Genomic DNA, 24,902 nt, shown 5'->3' on the forward strand with positions numbered 1-24,902 from the left:
ATGTGACACTGATAAAGTCTGATCTGCCTGACTGATGAAGCAAATGACCTTCAGGAGCGCTGTGTGTGTGTGTGTGTGTGTGTGTGTGTGTGCGTGCGTGCGTGCGTGCGTGCGTGCGTGCGTGCGTGCGTGCGTGCGTGCGTGCGTGTGTGTGTGTGCGTGTGTGTGTGTGTGTGTGAGTGTGTGTGAAACAGTGTGTATAAAGTGTGCCTGCTTAGCAGCTCAACACAACAAGTTAAATACTCCCATAATGTAGAAAACTAATTTGCACAATACAATGAGCTCTTAACACAACAACTCATTATACTCTACACCGACTGGTACAATTTAAAATGTGATGCATTTTCTTTTAACATAATTACATTAATGTGCCCATTGATATCAGTCTCACTATTTCAAAGCATCTGTGGTACCAAGTTTCACTGACAAGTTGAGATGAGCTGTTCAAAGAACTGTAACATCATAACTAAAGCTAGGATTCACTTTTAATAACTTAAGTCACAATGACAGACCTCGGTATAAGTACTCTCTGTGATGCATTAAATGGAAACAGTGAATACTGAATCTGAAAAGGCTAGACTGATGACTGAGGTTTGATTTAGCAGTGATATAAAGTTGTCTTTGCCTTGTGCAGTAAAATGCCGACCCGTGATTCATTGAGAGAACAGAACTGAAGAGGCACCGGTGTAATGAAGCTTTACAAAGCACTAATGGCTTTGCCACACAGATAAAAATGTCTCCATTTCAAAACTGTTAATGCTTCAGAATCTGGATCGCCAAGGACAGAGTGAACCTTACACTCTGTGACACTCAATTAAAGCTGAACAGAGGTGCTTAGAAAGCTTGGTGTCCGTGCTGTGCACGATGACTGTGCTATTCTCCGTTTAAACCACTCTGCTAAAAATCTGATGACAGTTGTCAGGGAAATGATCAATCTTCTGATTTTGACATAGCTGGCCATAAATCAGACATTGACTATCAAACTAATGTGATTTCACATCAGTGTTAAAAAGACACAGGGATGTTATACTTGATCACTATGCAGTTTATTGGAAAACACATTGGAAGGTCACCTATAATAAATAAATAGTCCTATACAGAGAAATATTGACTGATGCATGCATGCTGAGCTGACTGCAGAAGTTTCTGATAGCAGATTCAAGCAGCCAAACCTCGTGTTATACAAGTATATATGTTTCAATCATAGATTTTTTAAAACAAATTATGAGACTTTTCTCTTATGCTGCTTAACCACACAGACATTATTCTGAAGGGGCCTTCATTAAACGTGGCATCTCATTATTTAAGTGCCGCTAAGAGTTTTTTCTTATATTTTTCTTTTTTTTTCTTCGTCCAGGCTTTTACTACTTTACATTATGACCACTTATCATATTCAGAATTTTTATTACTACTTCTATTAAATTATGCACAGCTATAACAGTATGCATAATTATTACACTGTAAATTGCCTCAGGGAATATGTTCTCTCATTCAGATGCGTAGATGACTGTCTGTGAGAGAGTGAGAAAGCGAGAGGGTGTCTTGATTTTATAACATTATGTTCACCTATAGGCACTTTGAGTGTGTGTGTTGTGTCACAGTCAATGGTGTGTCCTCTCTCTCCTCCCCTGCAGTGAGGAGAGTAATGAGTTGTTAATGATAGGACCAGAGAGGGGAAGAACACAGAGCTGCTAAACTGACCTCTACCTCTCCGAACCTCCATCTTTCATCCTCTCCTCTCCTCTCCTCTCCTCTCCTGTAATGTAATGTAATGTAATGTAATATAATGTAATGTGTCCCCCTTTGATTGTACAGTTCATTTCTCGTCTACTACTACTCTTTCATTACTTCTTTACTCTCTGTAGCTGATGTAAAAATCATGGTTAGTAATATTTTCTTTTTTCTACCTTTGCTCTAGACAAAGCTGACGATGACCTGGAGATGACCATGGTCTGCCATCGACCGGAAGGCCTCGACCAGCTAGAAGCTCAAACCAACTTCAGTAAACGAGAGCTCCAAGTGCTCTACAGAGGCTTCAAGAATGTAAGTGACAGCGCAAGTGCACTGAAACAGAAAAGTAGTGGATTTGTACTGGATTTGTCCTCTGTGAAGGACACTGGCAGCAAAATTGTCTGTGTGTGTAACACGAACTGATCTAATATCAAAAGTCACCTTATAGGATGATAAATTCTGCAGTATAAAAGCATTTAATCAACACAATGGTTTTATTAGTGGCCTGTTTTGGTAAATCTGTTAGATTTCCTTTCAGCTGCATGAGCTATTTACAGTGTGACCTGTTACCAATATGCACTGAATGTCTCTCCAGTTAAACATCTCAATTAGACGATAAATTATATTCACTAGTATGTAAATGAGCCATATGTATATTTACATTGCTATACAGTTACCCGCAGTAGATTTGTAAAACTTTATATGAAGGTTTAATGTAGCCAAAAAAGGAAATGGGAGGTCAAATCAATGTAGTGGAAGGACACATGACCTAAGGGCTCCAGTTCCCTGATGCAGATATTACTGTGGTTTTAGTTGTTTTATTTACTGTAACTGTGCCATTACTTTTTAAATTTTAGATCACATTTGCAATTTGAGTATACTTTCATTACTCTAAATTATTAGGAATTATCATAGAGACAGATATCTCTAAAGGAAAGATGGAAGATAAGATTTAGGTTAAAGCTGTGTGCAATAATTAGGCTCAGTAGTGACACCCTGGACAGAGGGGCAGAGGCTGCAACTGCACTTTCTTGTACTTTTGGTGATAGACATTAATTAGACAGTAATATTTTTTTATCAGATGCAAACTTCAATTTGACCTTTTACTCTTAAAGGTTTAGGACATATAGCTTTACCCAATACAAAGTCTCCCATCAACTTTTGTGTCTGTATTTTGACTGATTCCCTCACACTGCCTCCATCTGTTCAACCCAACAGACTGTGTTCACCTCTGTTTGCCCTGTCCCTGCGGGCCTCTCTAGTTTTTATACTCTCCTCATACTCCCACTTTTCTGTGTCCCTCTCTCGTTCCAGGAGTGTCCAAGTGGCGTCGTAAACGAAGACACCTTCAAGCAAATATACTCCCAGTTCTTCCCACATGGAGGTGAAGAGAGCATGTGTGGTTTGTTGTTAATGTCTGCACCCGCCTTTGTCTCTGTATTGTTTCTACATTTCATTTCCTTCTTCTCCTGCAGATGCCAGCACCTACGCACACTATCTGTTTAATGCATTTGACGCAGGACACACAGGATCCATAAAGTTTGAGGTTTGGTTTATTCTCACTCACTTCCACGTCTCTGCTCATTGATACTCAACTTCTAAAGACGTCGACTCCTTTTTTCAATTTTCCGTTCTCTCTCTGATTCTGTCTCCGTCAGGACTTTGTAACAGCTCTGTCCATCCTGCTGAGGGGCTCCGTCACCGAGAAGCTCCAGTGGACCTTCAACCTCTATGACATCAACAGAGACGGCTACATCAACAAAGAGGTTTGTGTTCCTGTGTATATCTTAGTTCTTCCATCTCTAGTAGTCTAGAACACACTGTGGATTTTCAATAATCGTGTCTGACTGTGTCTCTTCGGTGTTTTGTAGGAGATGACAGACATCGTCAGAGCAATATATGACATGATGGGGAAGTACACCTACCCTGCCTTGAAAACCGATGCACCCAAACAGCATGTGGATGCCTTCTTTCAGGTACTAACATCTGATTATTTTATTTATGTACAGTAGAACCAAAACAGCAGAAACACAGGTGACTTACCAAGCAAGGACGCATCAGTTATACACAACAGACTTTTCAGAAATTGCAACAGGAAAGAAATAATCTGCATGAAGGGTGACACGGTGACAGTGATCTCACAAAATAGGCCACCAATTTTAGTAAAGTGTGCATATGTTAGATGTTTATTTACAATTTGCATTTCTATCTTTAACACCTGACATGAATGCCTTGACTAAATGCGCACTTCTATCTACAGAAAATGGACAAAAACAGAGATGGTGTGGTCACTCTTGATGAATTCATCCTTTCTTGTCAAGAGGTACCTCCTTTTTTCTTCTAAACTTCTGCGCTGTCTGATTTAATCCACTGGATCCATGTAACTTTCCTACATTTCCTTTTCACTGAGGATAATTTCACTCGGCACAGTAGGCACACATGTAAATAACAAAATTAGTGACAGGGAGGTTATTGGTATCACTTATGCTTCCATAAACCCATTATCAAAACAATGCTTAGTCCTCATTAGGGTCACTGGGGGGCTGGAGTCTATCCCAGGTGACTTAGGGTGAAGGCAGGTGACACCCTGGACAGGTCACCAGTCTATCACAGAGCTACACATAGAGACAAACAATCACACTCACATTCACACTTATGGACAATTTAGAATGACCTATTAACCTCAGCATGTTTTTGGACTGTTGGAGGAAGCTGGAGTACCAGGAGAAACCCCCACATGCACATTTAGAACATGCAAACTTCACATAGAAAGATCCCAGGCCCAGGCCAGGAGGCAAACTGGGGATCTTCTAGCTGCAAGGTGATGGTGCTAACCACCAGGTCACTGTGTAGCCCTGACACGTCAAAATGTTTCACAAAAAAATCACCTCAAACAAAACAGGTTTACTTATTTATTAGCAAAGACCTCTTACCTCTGCAGGTCTCACTATACTGTCTATTAATTATGGCCTTTGCTACCTTTTCTATCAGTATATTTGTTTGCAAAGAGATCGTTAACATTTTATGGACATTTACTGCCCCCTAGTGGACAGTAAAACGAATTAAAAGGTTATTGTTGGACGACTTTCTCCTCAGTCAGCTTCCTAATTTCCCTCCTTCTTCTTTGCACAGGATGAAAACATCATGAGGTCTCTACAGCTCTTTGAAAATGTCATCTAGTCGGCAAACATTAGGAAGACGGTGCAACAGATGACAACACAGAGAAAAGAACATGGAAGAAAGAAGAAGAAAGACGAACATGAATTTGTAAGAATAAAGGAACAGTTTAACTTGTGAGGAAAGGGGAAACAAGGAGTTTATCACTTCAGGTGTGACGGTTTGCCACAAAACTGTCCAGGAAGATATCTTACTGTAACAAATCTATGGCAACAAACCATCACTGGTTTTGGAACAACTTCTTTAGACTTAATTTGACCCTTGTGTGACCATTTACCTCGTCTTCATCTCCCCCGTTTGTTGCTGTTGTTGCTGTCATCATGGACAGTGTGTACTTCGTGCCACTCTGTAAATACTTCCCCCCTCACATTTTGTTTTCGAGCGGGACCGAAATACCTAAAAAGCAGCTTAGCAGTGAGATCAACAAAATGCACATTTTGGTCATTAGAAGCTTAAATAATAGCTGTTTTCATCGTGAATTTCTGCGTCAGTACGGCAAACATGAGCAATATTGTGAAGCATGCTAAGACGGAGGCCTACAGGATATTTAATGTGTGCGCCATAGAAACCTGGTGCAATATACTCAAACTCAAATGGTCACGTTTCAGAGTGGAAGTCTGAGTCAGCATCTCACAGAGCCACCTCTTCTGTTTTCAGACCAGTTTGGAAACAGGCTTGTAAAGGTTTGCAGAGCTGAATGTGACCTCGGTCTGCTTGCGACAGTCTTATGTCTCGTGGCAGCTTGTATCAAAAGCCTCGCTGACACCTCCTGTGCGTTCCAGTGTTGTCGATCAGTATCTGAGTGTTGTAACGACTTGACTGTAGATATTTAACTGTTGTACCTGTGGCTTCTTCTCAACGTCTGGATTCATTCGTGTCTGGATTCATTCGTGTCTGTCTGTGCTTCTGACTAGCTGTCTGTCTTTCTGTCCGATTGGATTTAACTCTGTAATTATTTTCCCTGACACTCATTGTTACAAAGAGCCCATGTCAAGGTTTACCTGTATCCAGATGGAGAACAATACAGGGCTGTGCATGTGTTTGTGTGTGTGTGTGTGTGTGTATGTGTGTGTGTGTGTGTGTGTGTGTGTGTGTGTGTGTGTGTGTGTGTGTGTGTGTGTGTGTGTGTGTGTGTGTGTGTGTGTGTGTGTGTGTGTGTGTGTGTGTGTGTGTGTGTGTGGCGTCCTGATGTAAAGGCCCTGTTAGCCTGAATATTAAAGTGTCATTTATTCTAGCATGCAGCTTCATCTTGTTGACACCAGAGAGGAGAGTTTCGTGTTCACCTCTGTCTGTTCAAAACGTCGACTCAGAGCGACCAACATTTCACTGTGAGGGAAAGACGCTGGAAGGAGGGATGACGGAGGGACACAAAGATGAGAGAAATAAGACAGCAGATGAGAGTTAAAGACCTTTTCACTGATTCTGGAGGAATGGAAGCCATGTTTCAAACAAGAGCCATCATTGTGAAGACTGAGCAGCACAAAAAAATACAGATTTATAAATGATTTGCTGTCACACTCACTCACTGTGCTACCAATAGTGTAATTAAAAAATAAATAAAAAAACCTTACTGAGATGTGTTGCAGCTCTTAAATGTACCCAGACCTACATCTAGACAGACTGACAGATAGAAAGACGGACAGGCATACAGACAGACAGACAGACACTTAAAACTGTCAGAATGAAATAATGTGTGTATTGAAATATTGTATAAAATCATTATATTTATCAATAAACTTTTCAAGAAATAAAAACAAACCGCTGTCTGCTATTCTTTTTCACCTCCATACATTTTGTCATTTATATACCTTATAATAATGGCGTGTTTAAAACCTTCAAATATTTTTTTATGGTGCGTCATAAAGAGCATGAGCAAAAAGGGTCACAGGAACAGTTTATACTGTTATTTACACATGTACAATGAAAGTACAAAAAGTGCCTCGATCCCAAAGGACGCGGCCCACAAATAAAGCATGAAAATGTGCATATGAAAAAACTTCACCACCATCACTGAACATGCATCACTCCCTTTATTACCCAACTTACAGCCTGTTTCATATTTTCCACACCTCTCCCCACTAATCCTGATATCCGTTTTCCTTTTATTACCTCTCACAATAGCATTTTTTCCCCCCATAATGTAACATTTGGGTGTCGTGGTGTTGGGGCTAAGGTGGTGTAACATACCTGTGTATGTGCTGCACTTGGAGTGAGTACATATTTATAAATAAGATCTGAATTCTTAATCAGCAAAATGATATAAAAATCTCTGAATCAGCTTTTATCTGCATTTTTGTGAGACATTTTTTATGTATTTTTCATAAAACAGAGCAAGAGATTTATTTAAATCTAATAAACACATTTCATTGCAAGTTGTATGGATGTGGAGGTGTAGGTATTGCCTTTATTTAGCTGGTGTTCCTCCCCTTAAAAAACCACAGAGCCACGTCTGTTACAGAATAAGGAGATGGTTGAGAGAAAACACCTTCACAAAACACTGATTCTTGTATCTCACTGTGGAGAATTAATGACCTCCTTTAGGTCTATAGGGTACATTTCTTTCTCATCTTATTCTAATAAACAGAATAAGTATACAAGCATAAGAGAAGAACAACAGGGCGACAAGATTTTTTTTTAAACACAGCTTCCTTTTTTGCATTTGAAGAGTCCTGTTGTTTCCGAGTACAGAGCTGCAAACTTTAGTCCAACAAAGTTTCTGATGGCGTCACTCACCATCATTTCAGGTCCACTTTCACAACCTTCCACTCAAATAGGTGTGATCCACTCTCCAGTTTCTGTGGTCACACTTTGTTTTTTTTTCTTCTTCTTCTTCTTCTCCACAGCAAGGATCAAGGTAAGTCCCTCTGTCCTCATGTAGGCCTAATTGAATTAATTTATCCTCCCAGGGATCATAGAGGATGCTCAGTGATTACCGCGTGGTGTCCGGTCTCTATTCCCTGTCCTCGGCCCAGGGTTGGAGGTTCTGCAGCGCGTACAGGGAGGAGTTATGGGCGCACAGAGGATCCGACACCGCTGATTCGCTGAGAGACTTCTGGAGGGCGGACTGCTGCAGCTGCAGGATGAGGCGATTGGCCTGCTGACGCTCCGCCTCCCTCTCCTCGGCTGTCTGTCTCCTGAAAGACGACAGGAGAAGAAACGCAATTTATCAGCAGATAAATTAAAAAAAGAAGATTATGCACGATTGAAAGAAATAGAAAAAAAAGTTTAGCAGTTTAGCTGTATGAAAATTCTTGTAAGTTGTATAAAACAGCTGGTTAATTTCTGGGGTTTAAGGGTGTAAAGAGCGATGCAAGGATGAAATTAAATGTATGAGGAATAAAAATGAACAAAAGTAAAGATACATTTGACAGGCCGTAATTTTTAATTAATGCTACATTTTGGAGAGTATTAAAAATATGTATTTCTGGCTTACATTTATAGAAATTGTAGAGTTTGGAGTTAAAATTTGTATGTAAGAGATAAAATAAAAACGCCAACAAATACAAAATAACATTGAAATTTTGTTTTTTATTTGTACTTTTGTGCTGTTCATGTTAATCATTTAGTTTTGTGTTTTTTGTTGTTCCGTGTTAATGGGGTCACGAAACAGGAAATTACGCACGGGGTCACCTGCCAAAGAGGAAAAGTTTTATTTTGAACAGAACGTGTGTGTTAAACACAGAAGAAAGTGACGCTTCCTGTGTTTCTCATGGTGACTTGTGACATATTTAAATATAACTTTCCATACCAACCTCCACTTGGTCCTGCGGTTCTGAAACCAGGTTTTGACCTGCGCGTCCGTCATCTTCAGACTCTTCGCCAGAGCTGCCCGCTCGGCGCTCGCCAGGTACTTCTGCCGGTGGAAGCGTTTCTCCAGCTCGCAGATCTGAACTCTGGAGAAGGATGTTCGGGGCTTTTTCCGTTTGGGAGGCGTCCGGTTCTGGTACGGGTGTCCTATCCGCCGCGTCACTGCGAACGGTACCAGAGCCGCTGCAGACAGGAGAGACATGGATACAGCGGTAAGTGAGAGATGAGATTTTACGCAGCACCAAACACACTAATTCACTCCTCACTCTGTATGAAAATTCAAGGCCATATATCTCTGATTTCTGCCCTGTTTGACAACAGTCCCTTGTTTAGACTGTGGAGGCCACGTGTGAGATGATGTTTATTGTGGAAGATGAGTCCAACCAAAGTATTTCAAACAGAGAATGAATAAATACTAAAGTTATTTCAAATTTACCAGATAAATTACTGGTAATTACAGAACGTTCAGCAGGCCTTTTTGGCCTGTTTACTCTATATCCTCCTATATATGTACCCTGCTGTGTTATAGGCCTCTGCTAATAGAGGCTTCTATTAATATTCAGTAAAACGGGCTGTAGGACTGTCTGTGTGATCAAATGTTTCAACTTTTAAACCCTCACTACACCTCTATTAAATACAGAAAACACATTACAGTTTTTATTCTATTAATAACCATATTTCACATTTTCCTGTAATTTTTGAAATAAATCATTTTACCGCCTTATAGTCACATTATTGTAATTTATCTTTAAATTAGGCCACAATAACATTTTGTTATTTTTTTTACTACATATATAAAGTGCAACAAAGACCATGTTGTTGCTGTTTGCTTTGGCACAATTAAAGTATCTGTTTGAGTGAACCCCATTTGTTAGAAATTAAATACTAAACTCCCAAACATACGCGAATTCAGCAGCGCGGCCACAGTGTGTTCAAACTGTAAATGTACCATATTCCATTATTTTAAAAATACTTTTTTCTCTCGAATGTTTTTCTGACGTTTTGATAATTAACGAGAAAACATTTCAGTTGGCTGTAAATAGCTTTTAAAAATATTTGGCACAGGGGTTTGCTTTTTAATGCTCCAGCAGCCATTACTATCGTTTTAAACATAATAAAATATTAACGAGGGGAACTCATTAGGTCTAACAGCTGGCCTACCTGATATTCTGTCCTTGGCGAACCTGTTTCCTATCCAGGGGAAGCACAGCCCCCCAAACCCAGGAACAGCGCTCTGGACGGGGGCCGGGGGTCCCGGGGCTGCCACGGGTCTGTGGGCTGGAACTCGGATCACTCCCCGACTGCCCAGACTCCTGCTCTCTCCGTACGAACCTGAAGCCTCCACCGGAGGCATTATACCGGAGAGGGAGATCGACAGCGCGGTGTACGAGGACGCGTTGGCCCCAGTCGGGCTTCCTAAACTATAATAACCGTCCCCGTTGCTTAAATCGGATCCACTCTGTCTTCCGGCCGTGCGCCCGTTCTCCGGCTCCGTACCGGCTCCCAGAATCTGGTCGATGCCGAAGCTGATGGGCTCATGTTGGGCCGGTTTCGGAGGAGGGCTCGGCGCGCTGGGTGCTTGCTCCATCCCTCGCTCTTTCGCAAAAAGGACAAGAAAACTGAAGAAGGTGTTTTCAGGGGGATTCACAGTCGGGTCAAACTGTACCAAAAGTCATCATCAGAAGTGTCTCCATCGCTGTCCAGCCATACGGTCAGAATCCAGTGCGTCCGCGTTGTCTCTAACAGGCCTCGTTCAGAGGACTGAGTCCTCTCTACAGGCTGTGGTGAAAGTTTGATGGGCGTTTGGAGAGATGTGACGCTCTGTCCTCCTCTCAGCGCGTCAAAACGCTCCGTCTAGCAGCTCCGTCCTCCTCCATCCCTCTCCACCTTTCATTGGCTGGCACCGGAATGACTGATTGAATGTCAGTGGGGGTAGGCCCACGATTTGGCACAATAATCAAGATTTCCCATAACCACGGGCATCAACGTGTTTGATATATGTATGTTAAGATATGGCATTTTCACGCGCCGTGAGCGAGTATTTCATTTGGCGTTCATTGTAATTCTAATAGAGACTAAGAAGCGAACTATAACTCCATGAAAATTTAAATGGTATATTGAAAAAAATCGGACCAGAGAGGGAGACCAGTGTTCTCTGCTTTTTGGCGATGGATTTTATTATTTCACCTAAATGACATTTTGTCAGCCGTCTGTCAGCGTTCTGCTTACATCCAGAAATATTCTCAGAATAGGCAGGTTTATAAGTTTTGTCCTGAAATGATGTCGAATGGAAAAACTTTTTACATAACTTAGAGTTTGACGGTGTGATACAGCTGCCCATCCCCACTTCTCAGACGAGACACAAAGAGCTCATCAATTGTCCTTTTGCTGTCACATCTTCAATCTTTATCACTGGACACATGTGGAATGTGCAGAAATAATACAAAACAGGCTGAAAGCTGTTAAGAAGTGCTTTATGTCATGAAGTCTATTTATTGCGGATGTATTATTTTAAAAGTAAGAAATATTAGCCTCAGTTTATATTCTTTAAAATTTGAATCCCTCATTTCGTCCACGCTTCATACTCAACTGCTGAGAGCTATGTTTTAATATAAGTCTTGGATTATAGCTTGCACTGTGGCATTTAATATTCAGCTGTCAGAAATGTCGGATTCTTAAGTAGAAACTGGATTGAATAAATTAATTTCTCGATGTTCATGATGCGTAAAACCTACAATCTTAATGCAGAGCAACCGGATTGATATTTGGACGTTCACGGGCATTTAACGTTTTGTTGGTTTGGTGTCTAGTTCTATTTAAAAAAAAAGTCAAAATAATAACTTGTATAAATCTATTTTAACCGTTTTTCATTATGTATAGCAAAAAAGTTGAGGTTGTGAAATCCAAATGCACATTATAAATCCTTCTTAATGGCAATCCGGTGCGTAATTACGCACAGCTAATTCACGACACTACACTACACCCATCACGTCGCTCTTTAAAATAAAAAGACAGCAGCCTTATTGAACATTGGCAGAATCAGCAGCACCTATTGAGCTTGGCAAAGCATTACGTGGCCTTATTTGTTCCCGGTAGCCAGTGCCACATTAAATGACCTGACAAGGGAAAGCCACGGGCTACTTCAGATAAAGTGTCCGGGCTGTGGAAGCTGCTAACCGCTCAGATTCAATGTAACAGGCGCCCAAAGTGACCGGATAATCTCATTTTCACTAACTTGTCTCATGGACAGACAAATGCGCGTCGGGTTTGGATGCGGCAGGTGGCTTTTTAGAGCTATCACATTACAGTACTTTAACGAACTAGTATCCAACATATTCATTTATGGATAGAGGGGTTTGAATTTGTTGGCAGTTTCCCCTCAACCTTTTAATTAATCACCGTTTTTGAATGCTTGTAGTTTAAATTATGTAAATTATTTATTTTTATTTTATGGGTAACGTGTTCTTGGATAATAAAAAAAAACACGCAGGATATTTGCTATTATTGTCAGACCATTAGTGTTTTTATAAACACCCTTAATCAATTATTTAAGAAACTGCAGCAGGAATTTATATGTTAAATTGCATGAAAAGTATTATTATAAGATAAATTGCCGAATTCCAGTTGGTGAGGTCACACGTTAGAAAAATCAAATGGAAATGCAAAGATAGCGTTGTAGTTGTAATATATATTTTAAAAAGGAGCCACACATCGCCTTCTCACAATAAAGTCTTATGAAGCAATATGAGATGGGACAAGGCCCGAGGTGTTTGTTTGGCAATATGGACAGACTCTGAGTGTTGGCTGCTTCACCCCGCCATATGTGAGCTCACCGGTGGCTTTTGATGGGGGAGAATTGGTCTGTTATCGCTGTCATCATTTCAGACATTTTTGTTTCTCTTGATGACATTTGCAAAACAGATAATTCCTTTTATGGAGAAGTTTTGAATAGAACACCAATCAGCTCCACTTAATTGCACCAGCACTTTCTTTCTTTATAGGATGACTCACACCTGGACCACAATAACTGCTGAATAACTGCTTTGTGAAAATTGATAATTATTGCATTTCCTGACTCCACACTGCGGAGTGAAGGCAGTCCCTCCAAGCCTGTACGGAGCAGAAGGGGTCTCACTCTGCAGATGTTGGGTGTTGGTAATCTGTTGTAATCCAATGATTATGAGTGATTGTGACACATTAGCTCTGACCACCGTGACACCGGTTATCCAAAAGACGCACACCAGGAGAGGCTGCTGCCATTGCTTCGCGGTTACATCAGAAAATGCACTGAAAAAACTGATGCCAAGAGTCCATTTTAAAAAGCAGCCTTGAGGTCATCTCGTTTAGGCCAGAATATTTAGGTGCTGTCTCTGGACAAACCTACAACCAGCACGAACAATTAAGACGCACATCAATCCTCTTTTTTTCCCTTTTTTTCCCACAGGCAATATGAAAGCTGACACCCTGATTCCAAAAGTCCAAAAAGAAACGACAACAAAAGAGTGAAAGAGTGCGATTTGTTTGAGAAATTACCACTTGATCTGCATAATCGGGGGTCTGGGCTGCAGCTCGGTACCCGGGGGCTGCGTTTTTATTGCGCGTCTCTTCGCCGTTATCAATTTCAGCAGCGCGCCTGACTTTTTAAAAGGGGGGACGAGGCCGGCTGCTTCTGAATAATGAATGACACGCTTTTATATTGTCGCTAAAGTGCCCGTGATGTTACAATATGAAAAGGCAGCGGTAAGTAATAGTGCATTTAAAGGGGATGTAGTGTATTATTATGATGTAAAAGAGAAGGAGAGAGGCGGCGGAGGGAGAGAGAGAGGGAGATGAGTGGAGAGCGGCACCCAGAGAAAGAGAGAGATTGTTTTATTACAATAAGAGGAGATGAGTTTGCCTCGCAGCGAAATGGGGACCAGTTAATGAAACTTTACCGCAGCTAACGATTTCCCCTCCCTCGCTGTAAAAAACCGCCCTTATGAAATATTTAAACTATTTAATATAGGTAGTATTAAGCTGAAAGACACTGGCATCGGCCATCTGACAACATTTACAAGGCGGTGGATTTTTTAAAGTTGGGTAAACAAAGCTTTACGGCCCGCTCTCCCTCAGCCCACATACAACACGAGTCGTGTAGTAAATCACGCTTACATTGAGCGCAATATAGTGAAAATGTGTTTTACTGTTGGGAGACTTGATTTAGTCTAATTTACACTTTTCTCCATACCCACGCCATGCGTCTTTCTTTTTGCGCACAGATGCAGCAGTTACGCAGACTCATCCTATCAATATAAGCCTGTCTTGTCTCTAACGGGAGGGATTGCCTTGCTTGGCCCCAGTGTGGGGGGATTGTGTTTCATATTGACATGCTCAGTGGGATTGTTGGATGAGAAGAGAGCAATGGGATCCCCCATCAGGGACCCGGTCAGGACCATCATCTTCGCTGGGCTGTCACTGGAACACTGCTCTGTACTCACGTGTGAACACAATTAATCTGCCAGACAGTTAAAAAGCAGATAAACCATGTAAAATGTCACTGTAAATGTCAGTTATATGGCTCGGTAGATATTAAAGGATTTCAATTACCAAATATGAAGCTTGTAGTCCCAAAAGATTCTCTTTATTGGAGGAGAGATATTTCATATTTCCCTAAAAGACAAATGCCACTAAAAATATAGCTTTTTAAAAAATGTTGTGCTGGATTGTTTTATGTTATCTGGAGTCAAACTACAACCAACAGAGTGAGTTTCCAGCGTGATCAGCCTGTGTTCAAGTAAGCTTTATTTGCAAGTATTAAGATTCAAATTGAACCACAAAAAGATCCCCTGCAAGGTTGGATATTTATTTCAGTGAACATTGCATTCTTGCTTCACTTGAGGAACAATATGCTTTGGCTCTGTGTGTGCGTGTGTGAGGGCAGACCATGTTAGCCTGTCTGATGGTTGAATGCATGGCTGCCTCTTCACGCTGGTTAAAAGTCAGGGAGGGAGGGAGGGAGGGAGGGAGAGGTGAAGGGAGGGAGGAAGAGAGTGAGAAAGGGAAGTAAGTAACCGCACAGACGTGAATTATAGGGATGGGCGAGAGCAGAAACAGGATGGATGGCTCAGACTGAGATGTGAAAGAAAGAGTTAAAGAATTAATGGGGATCATTTGGGGCTGATGATAATTGAACACATGGATTTAGTTTGGATAAGAGGATTCCCATTGCATTGTCTTGTCTCTGTGCCCCTTTTCGAGTTAACCTCTGCTTCATCTTTTCTGAGTGCTAAGTAAAAGTTTCTTTGCTTTTCAAGTCTCTGATCCTACTCAATAGCTTTCAAAGGGATGCTGACAAAATGACTGATGTAATTAATAAGTGAGCGTGTTTCTTCTTGCTTTAATGACTTATGACTGATTTATTGTGTGTGCCTGTCTGAGAGGGAGCGTGCCAGGGCGGGTTTGTGTTTAAGAGCAGCTGAGTGGTCTTGAACGCCCCTGGTCGTGGCACTAATGTGTTAATTCATTACTGCTTGCAGTCAGCTGCATTGTGTCAGAGCTGTGCTTCCCGTCTCCCTCAGTCTGTGTCCTCTCCACTTCATAAAAGCCGATTATGCTGCATGTCGCCGCTGTTCCACCCATTCTCTCCTGCCTCTTGACCTCCTCACCCCTCCTGTTGCCTGCCTGCAGGGTGCTGCTGCAGGGGAGCATGGGAGGGAGGGACAGGGGACCAGCTGCCACCAGCCATAGTGCTCTGGTGCCTGGCAGAGGGAGCTACTCCAGCCCCCTGCTTCGCTGGGCCTTCTGGCCCCTCAGGGTGGTGTGGGGGGGCACCAGCCTCATGCCACCAGCCCCACCTGTCTTGCCCCAGGCGCAGTGTGACCGATTAGACACACACACTCAGATATACACGGCCACGCATGCATTTCACTGCCGGATGACCTCAAAAATGTAAATTGACCGGTAACTTTGACGCGATCCAGTGTGCCTTGATGATCTCTCAAAAGCTGCAGAAGTCGTGCAGCTCAAGGAATCCTTCATTTGAGTTACAGACAAGAATGTAAAAACTTGCATGTGTTTCATACATGCACCAGGCAACGGGCCAGCACATTTAAATACTTGAGTAGATTTTCTCGGCACACACACTCTGCTCTACGCCCCTCCTCACACACATGGATACACAGAGGCACTTTGCTGTGAGGCGTGAAAGAGCGAGAGCTAAGTGAGGCCACTCCAGAGCGCTATTCTCTATATTGATTTCCCATTATCAGACCCCAGTCCCTGTGGAGTCATTAGTGCCGGGATCAAACAGACAGACAGAGAAGGAGACTAATACCAGTCACTTACACCAGCACAGGGAGATCACCTTACCTCCCCGAGGGTAGGAAGGCCAGAGAGGAGCAGAGGAGGAGAGGAAACGAATAAGGGGGGTAGTGGACGGACGAGTGCAATGGGCTAACAGATGGAGACGGCAATGTGTAGAGTGAGAGGAAGAGGAAAGAGGTGGGGTTTCGCAGTGGAACGTTCATGGGCAAATGGTAGACAGTCTTTGATCACTTTATTTGGCCTTTCTGTTTTTGTCTGTTGCGGTGGAAATATCTTGTCCCGCTTTCTTGCTCTCTCTTCTCTACTTTTATTTGGTAGCTGGGCATCTACAGCATCCCAAAAACATTTGGAACGCAGTTTGTTTCCTCTTGATTCAACTTGTCATGTTTTCAAAGACGGGTGACTTTTCTCTTTGTCCAACCTTGTAAAATGTAGCCAATATAGCTCCTCATCCTCCTCCTCTGTCAATAATTTTATGGTAAAGATGCGATGATGAATGGTTTTCATGTAGCCAGCAGCTGTCCCCCCACACCAGAGAGAGAGAGACAAAGAGAGAGAGACACACACAGAGACAAAGAGAAAGAGTGAAAAGAGGAATATGAAATGTGAGATACTCATTTTGGTCCCTTGCTTCATAATTTCTGTGGATGTATTTATTCTCTGTGGATTCAGCCGGAGCAATGAATTCGTAGTATGAATCAACACCATCAATCTTGTTCAGTTGTGCCTGCCAGTGAGCTCCTGGACGTGGTGGTCAGGCTTCACTCCACACACACACGTATACACACACACACACACACACACACACACACACACACAAGTTGCTCAGACGGGGGTGACCCTGGCCTGACCCCCCTGCTGACCCCCAATCTGTTCCCCAACCTCACACCATGAGAGACCGGGGCACACTGGGATAGGGACACACACGCTCAAAGACACACACACACACACACACACACACACACACACACATATATACACTTTGGCATATTGTGCAGTGTGTGATCTGATGGATATCTCCTCAGACAGTACCATGTGTGTGGGCAGTGTGCATGCACAAAGTGTGTGTGTGTGCTGCCATAGCCTCTGCCCCCTCCCACTGGTGTTAATTGATTCTTGGTGCGCTTTGCTGATTGGTGTGAGGACCCCTAGAGGCGGGCTCAGTCTCCACCACTGCCCCCTCCCCATTTGTGTAGCACCTCACACACACACACACACACACACACACACACACACACACACACACTTGCACATTTGCACTCACACGTGCAGTACACGCACCACACAGACATACAGTAAAGGTATATCTCTATGTTTACTGTAGGTAACTGTACAGAGCACTTGTGTTGGCTGTGCTGCTGAGGAAACACACACACTCACACATGCACACAGACACACACTTTCAGGGGGTTTTCACACCCTGGTAAAGAGGAAGCTGGCTAGCTGACATGAGCAGATTGCAGATCATATGAGGCGATCCACATAGAAAAAATCAGCGTCTTAGAGGTGATTCATGAACAATATAGGTGGGCGTAGGTGTGTGTGTGTGAGTGTGTGTGTGTGTGTGTGTGTGTGTGTGTGTGTGTGTGTGTGTGTGTGTGTGTGTGTGAGAGAGAGAGAGAGAGAGCCAGAAAGACAGTAAGAGAGATGAATCTCCGGTTATTAATTTCCAGCCGCGGCCCCTGGGTGAGATGTTAATATAGGGCTGATTGTGACTAATTTCTTATTAATTGCCATCAGCGATTACACAGTGGCCGGTAATGTGGCTAATTTGTTGAAATGAATTTGGTTTTCCGAGGCAGTTTAATTGCTGCAGGTGGGCAGCTTCCTCCGCACGCTGTCACTTTTGTTTTTTCAGCAGGAAACTTTTGAAGTTGTGCTGCTTCTGCTGCTGCTCTGTGTGAACCGTATCAGTAATAATGTGTGAATTATTGCATATTATCATAACACTATAGGACGTGCACATGCGTCTGCGCTGGCGTAGTCTTTGCATGTGTTTCTGACGACGAACACATCTTTGCAGCATCATTGCAAATGATCTCTTATTCATCATAATCCTTCCATATATCTCTACACATCATTACAGCAGGGGGAATGGAGGGACAGTTTAGTTGTTGCCTTTGTTTGTTGAATGTTTATAGCTTCCGTTTGCACAGTACTCAACGACCACTGAGGAACCAGTAGATACAAAATCCAAATCCTCCCATAAAAGAGGAGATGCCCTCTGGGCAGCCATAGCTCATAGTTGGCCTGATTTAGTGGCAGCCAGGAATCTGGGCTTGAATAAAGACAGAGAGAGCGAGGGAGAGAGAGGAAGAGATAGCTCCCTGTGTGATAAATAGCCCCGGCTCTCTCTATTGCATTAGCCGTCCGGGCCGATAGATTGCGAGCCCAATAGACCCAGACGTATGCGATTGGTTTCTCATATAAAAGTTGCATATTAAATTCCTTCACAGGACTGTGCCCCCCAAGCATGAAGGAGGGAAGGAAGAAATGGGAGTTAAAAAGCAGAAAGTGGAGAAAGGAATGGAAGAGCAAGAAAAAGGCTTTTTATGAGAGATGAAACAGAGTTGGGGGGAAGCCTGAGAAGAGGAGGAAGAAGAAGAAGGGGGGAAAGATAATGGCAGGAGAAAAGTAGCTTGATGGTAGAAAAGACAAATGGTGATGTCATGTATTTAATAAGTCCGTGGATATTGGGCGATGAGTGCGACCGTACGTCCATTTAATCAGTATTGCTTCCCAATGAAGATTTCTCTCTTGTTTTTGCGCACTCTCCCTCCCCTCTCCTGCTCCCAGCCGCTCTCCACATGCTAACGACCCCTCTAATTGTTTCGGAGCTCATTAAGATGCTGATGTTTTAATAGTAATTAATCCGTCATTTGCCTACATGCAAACGCGGGCCGCTGAGGTTTGATCATCGCCGTTTCAATACACTGATAATGCAGTAGCCTAGTCAAAGGAGACAATATCCTGCTAATTTAGCTCATCACTGTTAATTGGTTGTTAAGTGCCTTTAATTACCAAGCAAGCTTTGGGATTTAGGTCGGCGGAAAGAGAGGGATCGCCCTGATTGTCCCTGTCTGTCTAATGAATCTTGAGTGAACTTTGAGAAAGTGGAATAAATGACCAAAGAGCGAAAAGAGACACATGCTGACCCTGTTCTCTTTTTCGCCCTCCTTATTTCCTTTCTCCCTCTCCTTCCTCTCCTTCGTCCTCCTGTCCCTTCCTCCATCTCTGTCTCACTCCCTATCTCTTTCTCCAGATATTATTAACTCATTAAGTTTTTTTCATTATTTTTAATAAAAGATGAGTTATGGCTTTAGCCTCACTGTGGCAGCATCCCCCATCCCCTCCTCCTCCTCCTCCCCTCCCTCCTCTCTCCTTTTCCCTTCAACCATTTACTCCCCTCCCCTCCTCCTCGTCTTCTCCCCCCCATCTTCTCCTTCCTTCTCTGCCATATTGCGCCTGCTCTGATACGTTTGACCCCTGAACTGCAGTTTCTGACCTCGGTGTTGCTGGTTTACATCCTTCTGTCCATCTTCTTTGCTTTCGCCACAGTCACTCACATCTATCAATCATCTCTCTTTCTCATAGCGCAGAGCAGTCTTTAGATGGCATTCATAAGATTTATGATTCATGATTCCCTCTCTCTCTTGCACTCAGAGGAAGAGAGAGAGAGAGAATAGAGAGGAAAGAAAAAGGGAGAATGAGAAAGACAGACTGGAGAGTGAGAGAGAAGGAAGGAAAAGGGGTTTGTCGATGACACAGTTGAATAATGACAATATCTTTGATTGATAGCTTATACAGGGTTGGTCGGGTGTGTGTACTGTATTTGTGTTTGTGTGGGCATGTGTATTATGGTGACAGAAAGAGAGAAAGAGTCTATGTGTTCTGTTTTCTCCACATTGATCTGATGTTAAAGAAGCAATGATGAATGGTTTTCATGTGGTTCCAGTTGTCAGTGGTCACTCTGAAAAAATACAGAAGGAGATGGAAAAAGGTAGCAAGTGACCAGAATTATCAAGGGACACATGATTTTTATGTGCGATTAGAATGACTCAAGGGGGAGGAGAAAAAAGCACAGTCAGTTTGATCTAGACAGGACGGACTATAGATGAGACCAGCTCTTGTAGATGTTCACCAACCTCAGAGTTGTCAGCCATGGAAACCCTAAATGAATAATTTACAATATCTGCTTGTCTTTTTCTTCACACTGGGAGCCAGTTTAGATTAAAAGTCCTTTTAAAACACTTAAATGATACATTTGAATTTTTTCATGTTACTATATTAATCAAAACCTCCCATATACACAAAGAAAGAATTGTTCAATATAATTTTTCTCCTGACGCCTTCTAGCACTACTTCAGTGTAAGTGATGGTGAAGAAAATCAGTCCTTTTTCTGTGAAAGTCTGACGCCAGAGTCAAAGCCAGAGTTAGTCTCTGTATTATGAAATTTCTTCTTTGTGTTCCCTTTCTGAGTCATGCTGCAGAGATACATCTGATAGTTGCATAGTTGTATTTTTCCAAAAACCAACACCAGCAATAAAGCTGCAAACTGCCGGGACAAAGATGGCTAAAGGTAACGTTACATCCCTCCTGTTCAGCAAACTTCCCTGCACGCAGCCCTTGAGAAAGACACAGCATAAGAACTAATATTGCTAAAAGTGACCTAAAACTAACCGAGGAGTGTTTAGAGAACTGGAATATACTAGTTGTTGGCTGCACTTGGAGTAAGTAAATATGCACTGGGGCTCCGCTTGCAGCTTAAGATTGTCCACAAGAGCCTTCACTGTGTGGTTTGTGGTGATATGTATGTCTTTGAAGAATCATAATTTTAGTTTCAGACTGCTACAGGCTCACAAAAACGAAGCTTGGCATTATCGTAGTTTAGGCAGAACACTGAATTCTGTTCACAACAGCAGTTTGGTTTCAGCTAGTTCATTCATGCTCAATATCACTGACTAGATCTGTTCAGCTGCCAGCTAACCAGTGCCATCCTACTGCGTTCATTAAAATATGAAACAGAGCCATTATACAACAGAGGTGAATATAAACATCCATCCATCCATTATCTGTACACTGCTTAATCCTCGTTAGGGTCGCTGGAGCCTTATCCCAGCTGACTTTGAGCGAAGGCAGGAGACACTATGGACAGGTCACCAGTCTATCACAGGGCTGCATATACAGATCAACAAGAACACTCACATTCACACCTACCCTTAAAGTTACCAGTTAACCTGAGCATGATTTTGTAATGTGGGAGGTAGTTGGAGAACCTGGAGAAAACCCACACATGCACAGAGAGAACATGCAAACTCCATGTAGAAAGATCCCGGGAATGCCGGGGCATGAAGCGGGGATCTTCTAGTTGCAAGGCTAAAGTGCTAACCAACAAGCCACTGTGCAGCCACCGCAATAAACATTTTAATGCTTAATGATTCCAAATGGCATCTACTCTAAATAACTGCATCATTTTTAAGTTGACAAGTAGAGTATTTCCACTTATGAACAGTCAGAAACTAATTCTGTATTCCCCAAAGTAGAAATTAGTGCAACAACAGTTACCGGTAATGCACTTAGGACTGCTGCCACACAAGTTCAAATGTGATCACTGAAACAAAATTGAGTATTGCTTTGATTTCAGTCAGAATATTTGCATTAACATGGTTGTAAAATGACCTGTGAACACCAGAACTTTTGCAATTTTTTACTATATTGCATTAATAATTAAATGAATTAAAAATATATAACATGACAAGGCAGAAGGTATATACATGACAAGAAATGCAGTGTAGATTTTCTGTGGTGCTTGGATGTGCCACCAGATAGAGCCTCTTCCAGCTTAATGACATGAAGTTACAGGTGTGTTTGCTGCATAAATGCATAGATCGTTTGCACCTCCCTGCTGTCTAACTACTAACTGTGGCAGTTGTGTTGACGAACTCTGCAGCATAAAGTCGTGAAAAGGTGTCCGGACACTGGATACTCATGCAAAAGGCTTTTCAGATGCTAACACAGGTCAAGACCAGAGTGTCTGTCAGCTGCTGACACTGACAGACACCAACCTTGCCTCCTAACAGTTAGGAGGAGCAGAACTTTAACTACACATTTCCAACTACATTTTAGAGGTGGCATAAATACTGACAGATTTCCTAGACTGAACTAAATTTGCTGCAACTGTATTTGTGGAAATCTGTTCTAGATAAGTAGGTGTTTTCTGCACTGGATTAACATCAACTACAATCATGTAGATCAGGTATGTCAGATTACTTTAATCCAAACCGCTGTGAAGAGATTGATGCTACAGGTCGTTTACTGTGAAAGAGAGCAGCTCGTTTGGAGAGTTTAATATTTTGGATTTTGTGGGTCTAATTTTAGATGAGCAGTTTTAAATTAGATCATTGTTATTACTTCAGTAATTTAGAATTCAAGTAACGTGATGTTTACTTCGTCTTTTCTTCCAAGTTCGGTTGTAACCAAGTCGATTTTTCAGAATGAAGTGTGTGTGATTAAAAATGGCTTTATCTACATATGGAAAACTGTCCCCTGTAATTCATTCATATCAACGATTAATTGATTAGTAGTTATTAAAGTGGCTGGCTATCAGATAAACATCAATCAATAGTTGAAACACAGTTGCAGCAGTAATTAGATAAAACAAGCCATAGTACCAGTACTCAGAGCCGAAGGGTCATCCTTCTACGATGACCCTACAGACAGTGTGCTGTTTGCACTGAAAAACAAACTGGCAAGTGCCGAAAAACTGGCAGGGGTGTCACTTGAAATCTTAGTTTCTCTGACAGCTCAGGCAATGTAAAGGACAATACATAATGTCAACCTCTATGGATGGCAGACAAGAGTTTCTCAAGTAGAAAAAAGTGAAAACTCTGACCTGGTCAAGCGTGACTTGGCTCCAATAAGCATCTTTTGGGGATATTTTGTAGGGAGAAATAGAAAAACACAAAAAAAGCATCTGAAAAATATAGTCTCTGAAGAATGGCAGAACATCTGCCCAGAAATATGTACAACACTAGAATCCTTCATGCTGAGGAGGGTTGAGACTGTCTTCAGAAATAATGGCAAATATTGTAAGTATTGAAAAAGTAAAAGATTTTAATATTAATAATGAAAGCTGTACTGACTTTTGTTACAATGAGTTCCTACTGGGGGGGCTGCATTTTGAATTCAGTAGATTTCAGCTGTTAGTTTGTGAAGGGCAGCTAAACTACTATTCATCTTCAAAATCATGCAAGTTTTGCAAGGTGATGCAAGTTTGAATAATTTGACATTTATTTTGCATAGCACAGGGGTATATTCACCTCTGTTGTGTACCGTATTATAATTTACTTGTTGATTCCTAATGTTGGCGTGCTTCCCCAGCTCCCTTCACTGCATCAACCTCCTGCTTAAATGATCTCAGGTTTAGTGTTGTTGTTTTGCAAAGCTCTAATGTTCATATCTATCTTTGATTGTCTTCTATTATGTGTTTTGGGGAGTAACTCTCCCTGTAGAACCCTTGTTGATGTTTAGATACTTTTGGAGCTCCCTCAAAAAGCACAATCTTTTTCACCAAATTGGACTGTACTGTTTTGTTTCTATAAATTCCATGAGTTATACTTTATAGAAGTGTCTGTGCCAGAATGAGGTCTGTGTTTTGTCTCCCATATTTTACATTGTAGTTATCCTTGAAAGGGATCTCTTCCTTGCAGACAGGTAGTACATATGGCATGTAAGTACTGATAAGGGCAGACTTGGAAAAAGTACCAAAATGTAACTTTCAAATGCCAGCTACCATAGTGGAGCTATACTCACTCGTGGGTGAATGAGCGATAAACAAATCGTTGAACTGAATGACTATCTTAGTCATAAAAGCCAAATAAATTATTCCGTGTGGTTGAATGGATTGTAAAATCTGTTGTTTCCAGCTGGAGCCTGGCAAACATATATAAACACCGATCAGCTACAAATTTAAAACCACTGACAGGTAAAATGAATTACATTGATTTTCTCATTACAATGGTTCCTGTCAAGGGGTGAGATATATTAGACAGCAAGTGAACAGATGGTTCTTAAAGTTAATGTGTTGGAAGCTGGAAAAACTGGCAGCATGAGGATCTGAATGACTTTGATGAGGCCCACATTGTGATGAGTAGACTATGACAGAGCATTTCCATAATGGCAGTTGTGGTGGGAATTGTCGATATGGAGATATTCATACTGAACCAGTGACAGGGTCATGGGTGCCTATAGTTCACTGATGCATGTGGGAAGTGATGGCTGGCCTGTGTGGTTCAATCCCACAGCGGAGCTACTGTTGCACCCATTGCTGAAAACCTTAATGCTGAATGTGATAGAAAGGTGTCAGAACACAGTGTTGTTTGGGGTTGCATAATCACAAACTGGCCATGTTTGTCACTGCCCATCACCAAAAGCACCTCCAATGGGCACGTGAGCATCAGAACTGGACCATGGAGCACTGGAAGGAGGGGCTTGGTCTGATGAATCGTTTTTGTGGAGAACAGATGGCAGTAAGATGCACAGTTTGGGAAGAAGGCAAGCTGGCGGTGGTAGTGTGTTGTTTTGGATCTTTCATAGCCAAACCTGTCTCCACAATGCTGTGGTTTGGGCAATGTTCTCATGGGAAATCTTGAGTGTTGTTATTCATGTGGATAAAGTTGTGACACGTAGCACCTCTACTGCTGCACATCACAAATACCCTTCATGGCAAACATATTCCCTGATGGCAGTGGCCCTTTTCAGTGGATGAAACACCCTGTGAAATACTGTTCAGGTTTAGTTTTGGGAACATGACAGAGTTCAGGGTTTGGACTTGGACAAATCGAGCATCTGTGGAATGTGCTGGAAAAATACTGAAGGCCCCACC

At 42.1% G+C, this 24,902-nt stretch overlaps 2 protein-coding genes across 4 annotated transcripts in view; both read left to right on the top strand.

The window, feature by feature from the left end:
- Positions 1 to 6,614, top strand: part of LOC111575950 (Kv channel-interacting protein 1) — a 44,367-nt gene extending 37,753 nt beyond the window's left edge. For all 3 annotated transcript variants that reach the window (XM_055016347.1, XM_023281396.3, XM_035953421.2), the window contains exons 2-8: positions 1,919 to 2,043; positions 3,046 to 3,115; positions 3,207 to 3,277; positions 3,390 to 3,497; positions 3,603 to 3,707; positions 3,992 to 4,054; positions 4,864 to 6,614. In XM_055016347.1, the coding sequence (XP_054872322.1) occupies positions 1,919 to 2,043; positions 3,046 to 3,115; positions 3,207 to 3,277; positions 3,390 to 3,497; positions 3,603 to 3,707; positions 3,992 to 4,054; positions 4,864 to 4,911 (590 nt within the window). In that variant the 3' untranslated portion in view covers positions 4,912 to 6,614. The remainder of the gene's footprint in view (positions 1 to 1,918; positions 2,044 to 3,045; positions 3,116 to 3,206; positions 3,278 to 3,389; positions 3,498 to 3,602; positions 3,708 to 3,991; positions 4,055 to 4,863) is intronic.
- A 1,957-nt stretch (positions 6,615 to 8,571) lies between these two features.
- The window catches only part of LOC111575946 (dedicator of cytokinesis protein 2), a 132,330-nt gene continuing 115,999 nt past the window's right edge, over positions 8,572 to 24,902 (top strand). Inside the window, exon 1 of the mRNA XM_055016344.1 lies at positions 8,572 to 8,927. Coding sequence (XP_054872319.1) covers positions 8,618 to 8,927 — 310 coding nt within the window. The 5' untranslated portion in view covers positions 8,572 to 8,617. The remainder of the gene's footprint in view (positions 8,928 to 24,902) is intronic.

The sequence above is a fragment of the Amphiprion ocellaris genome, chromosome 13, assembly GCF_022539595.1.
Source record: "Amphiprion ocellaris isolate individual 3 ecotype Okinawa chromosome 13, ASM2253959v1, whole genome shotgun sequence".
Taxonomy (NCBI): domain Eukaryota; kingdom Metazoa; phylum Chordata; class Actinopteri; family Pomacentridae; genus Amphiprion; species Amphiprion ocellaris.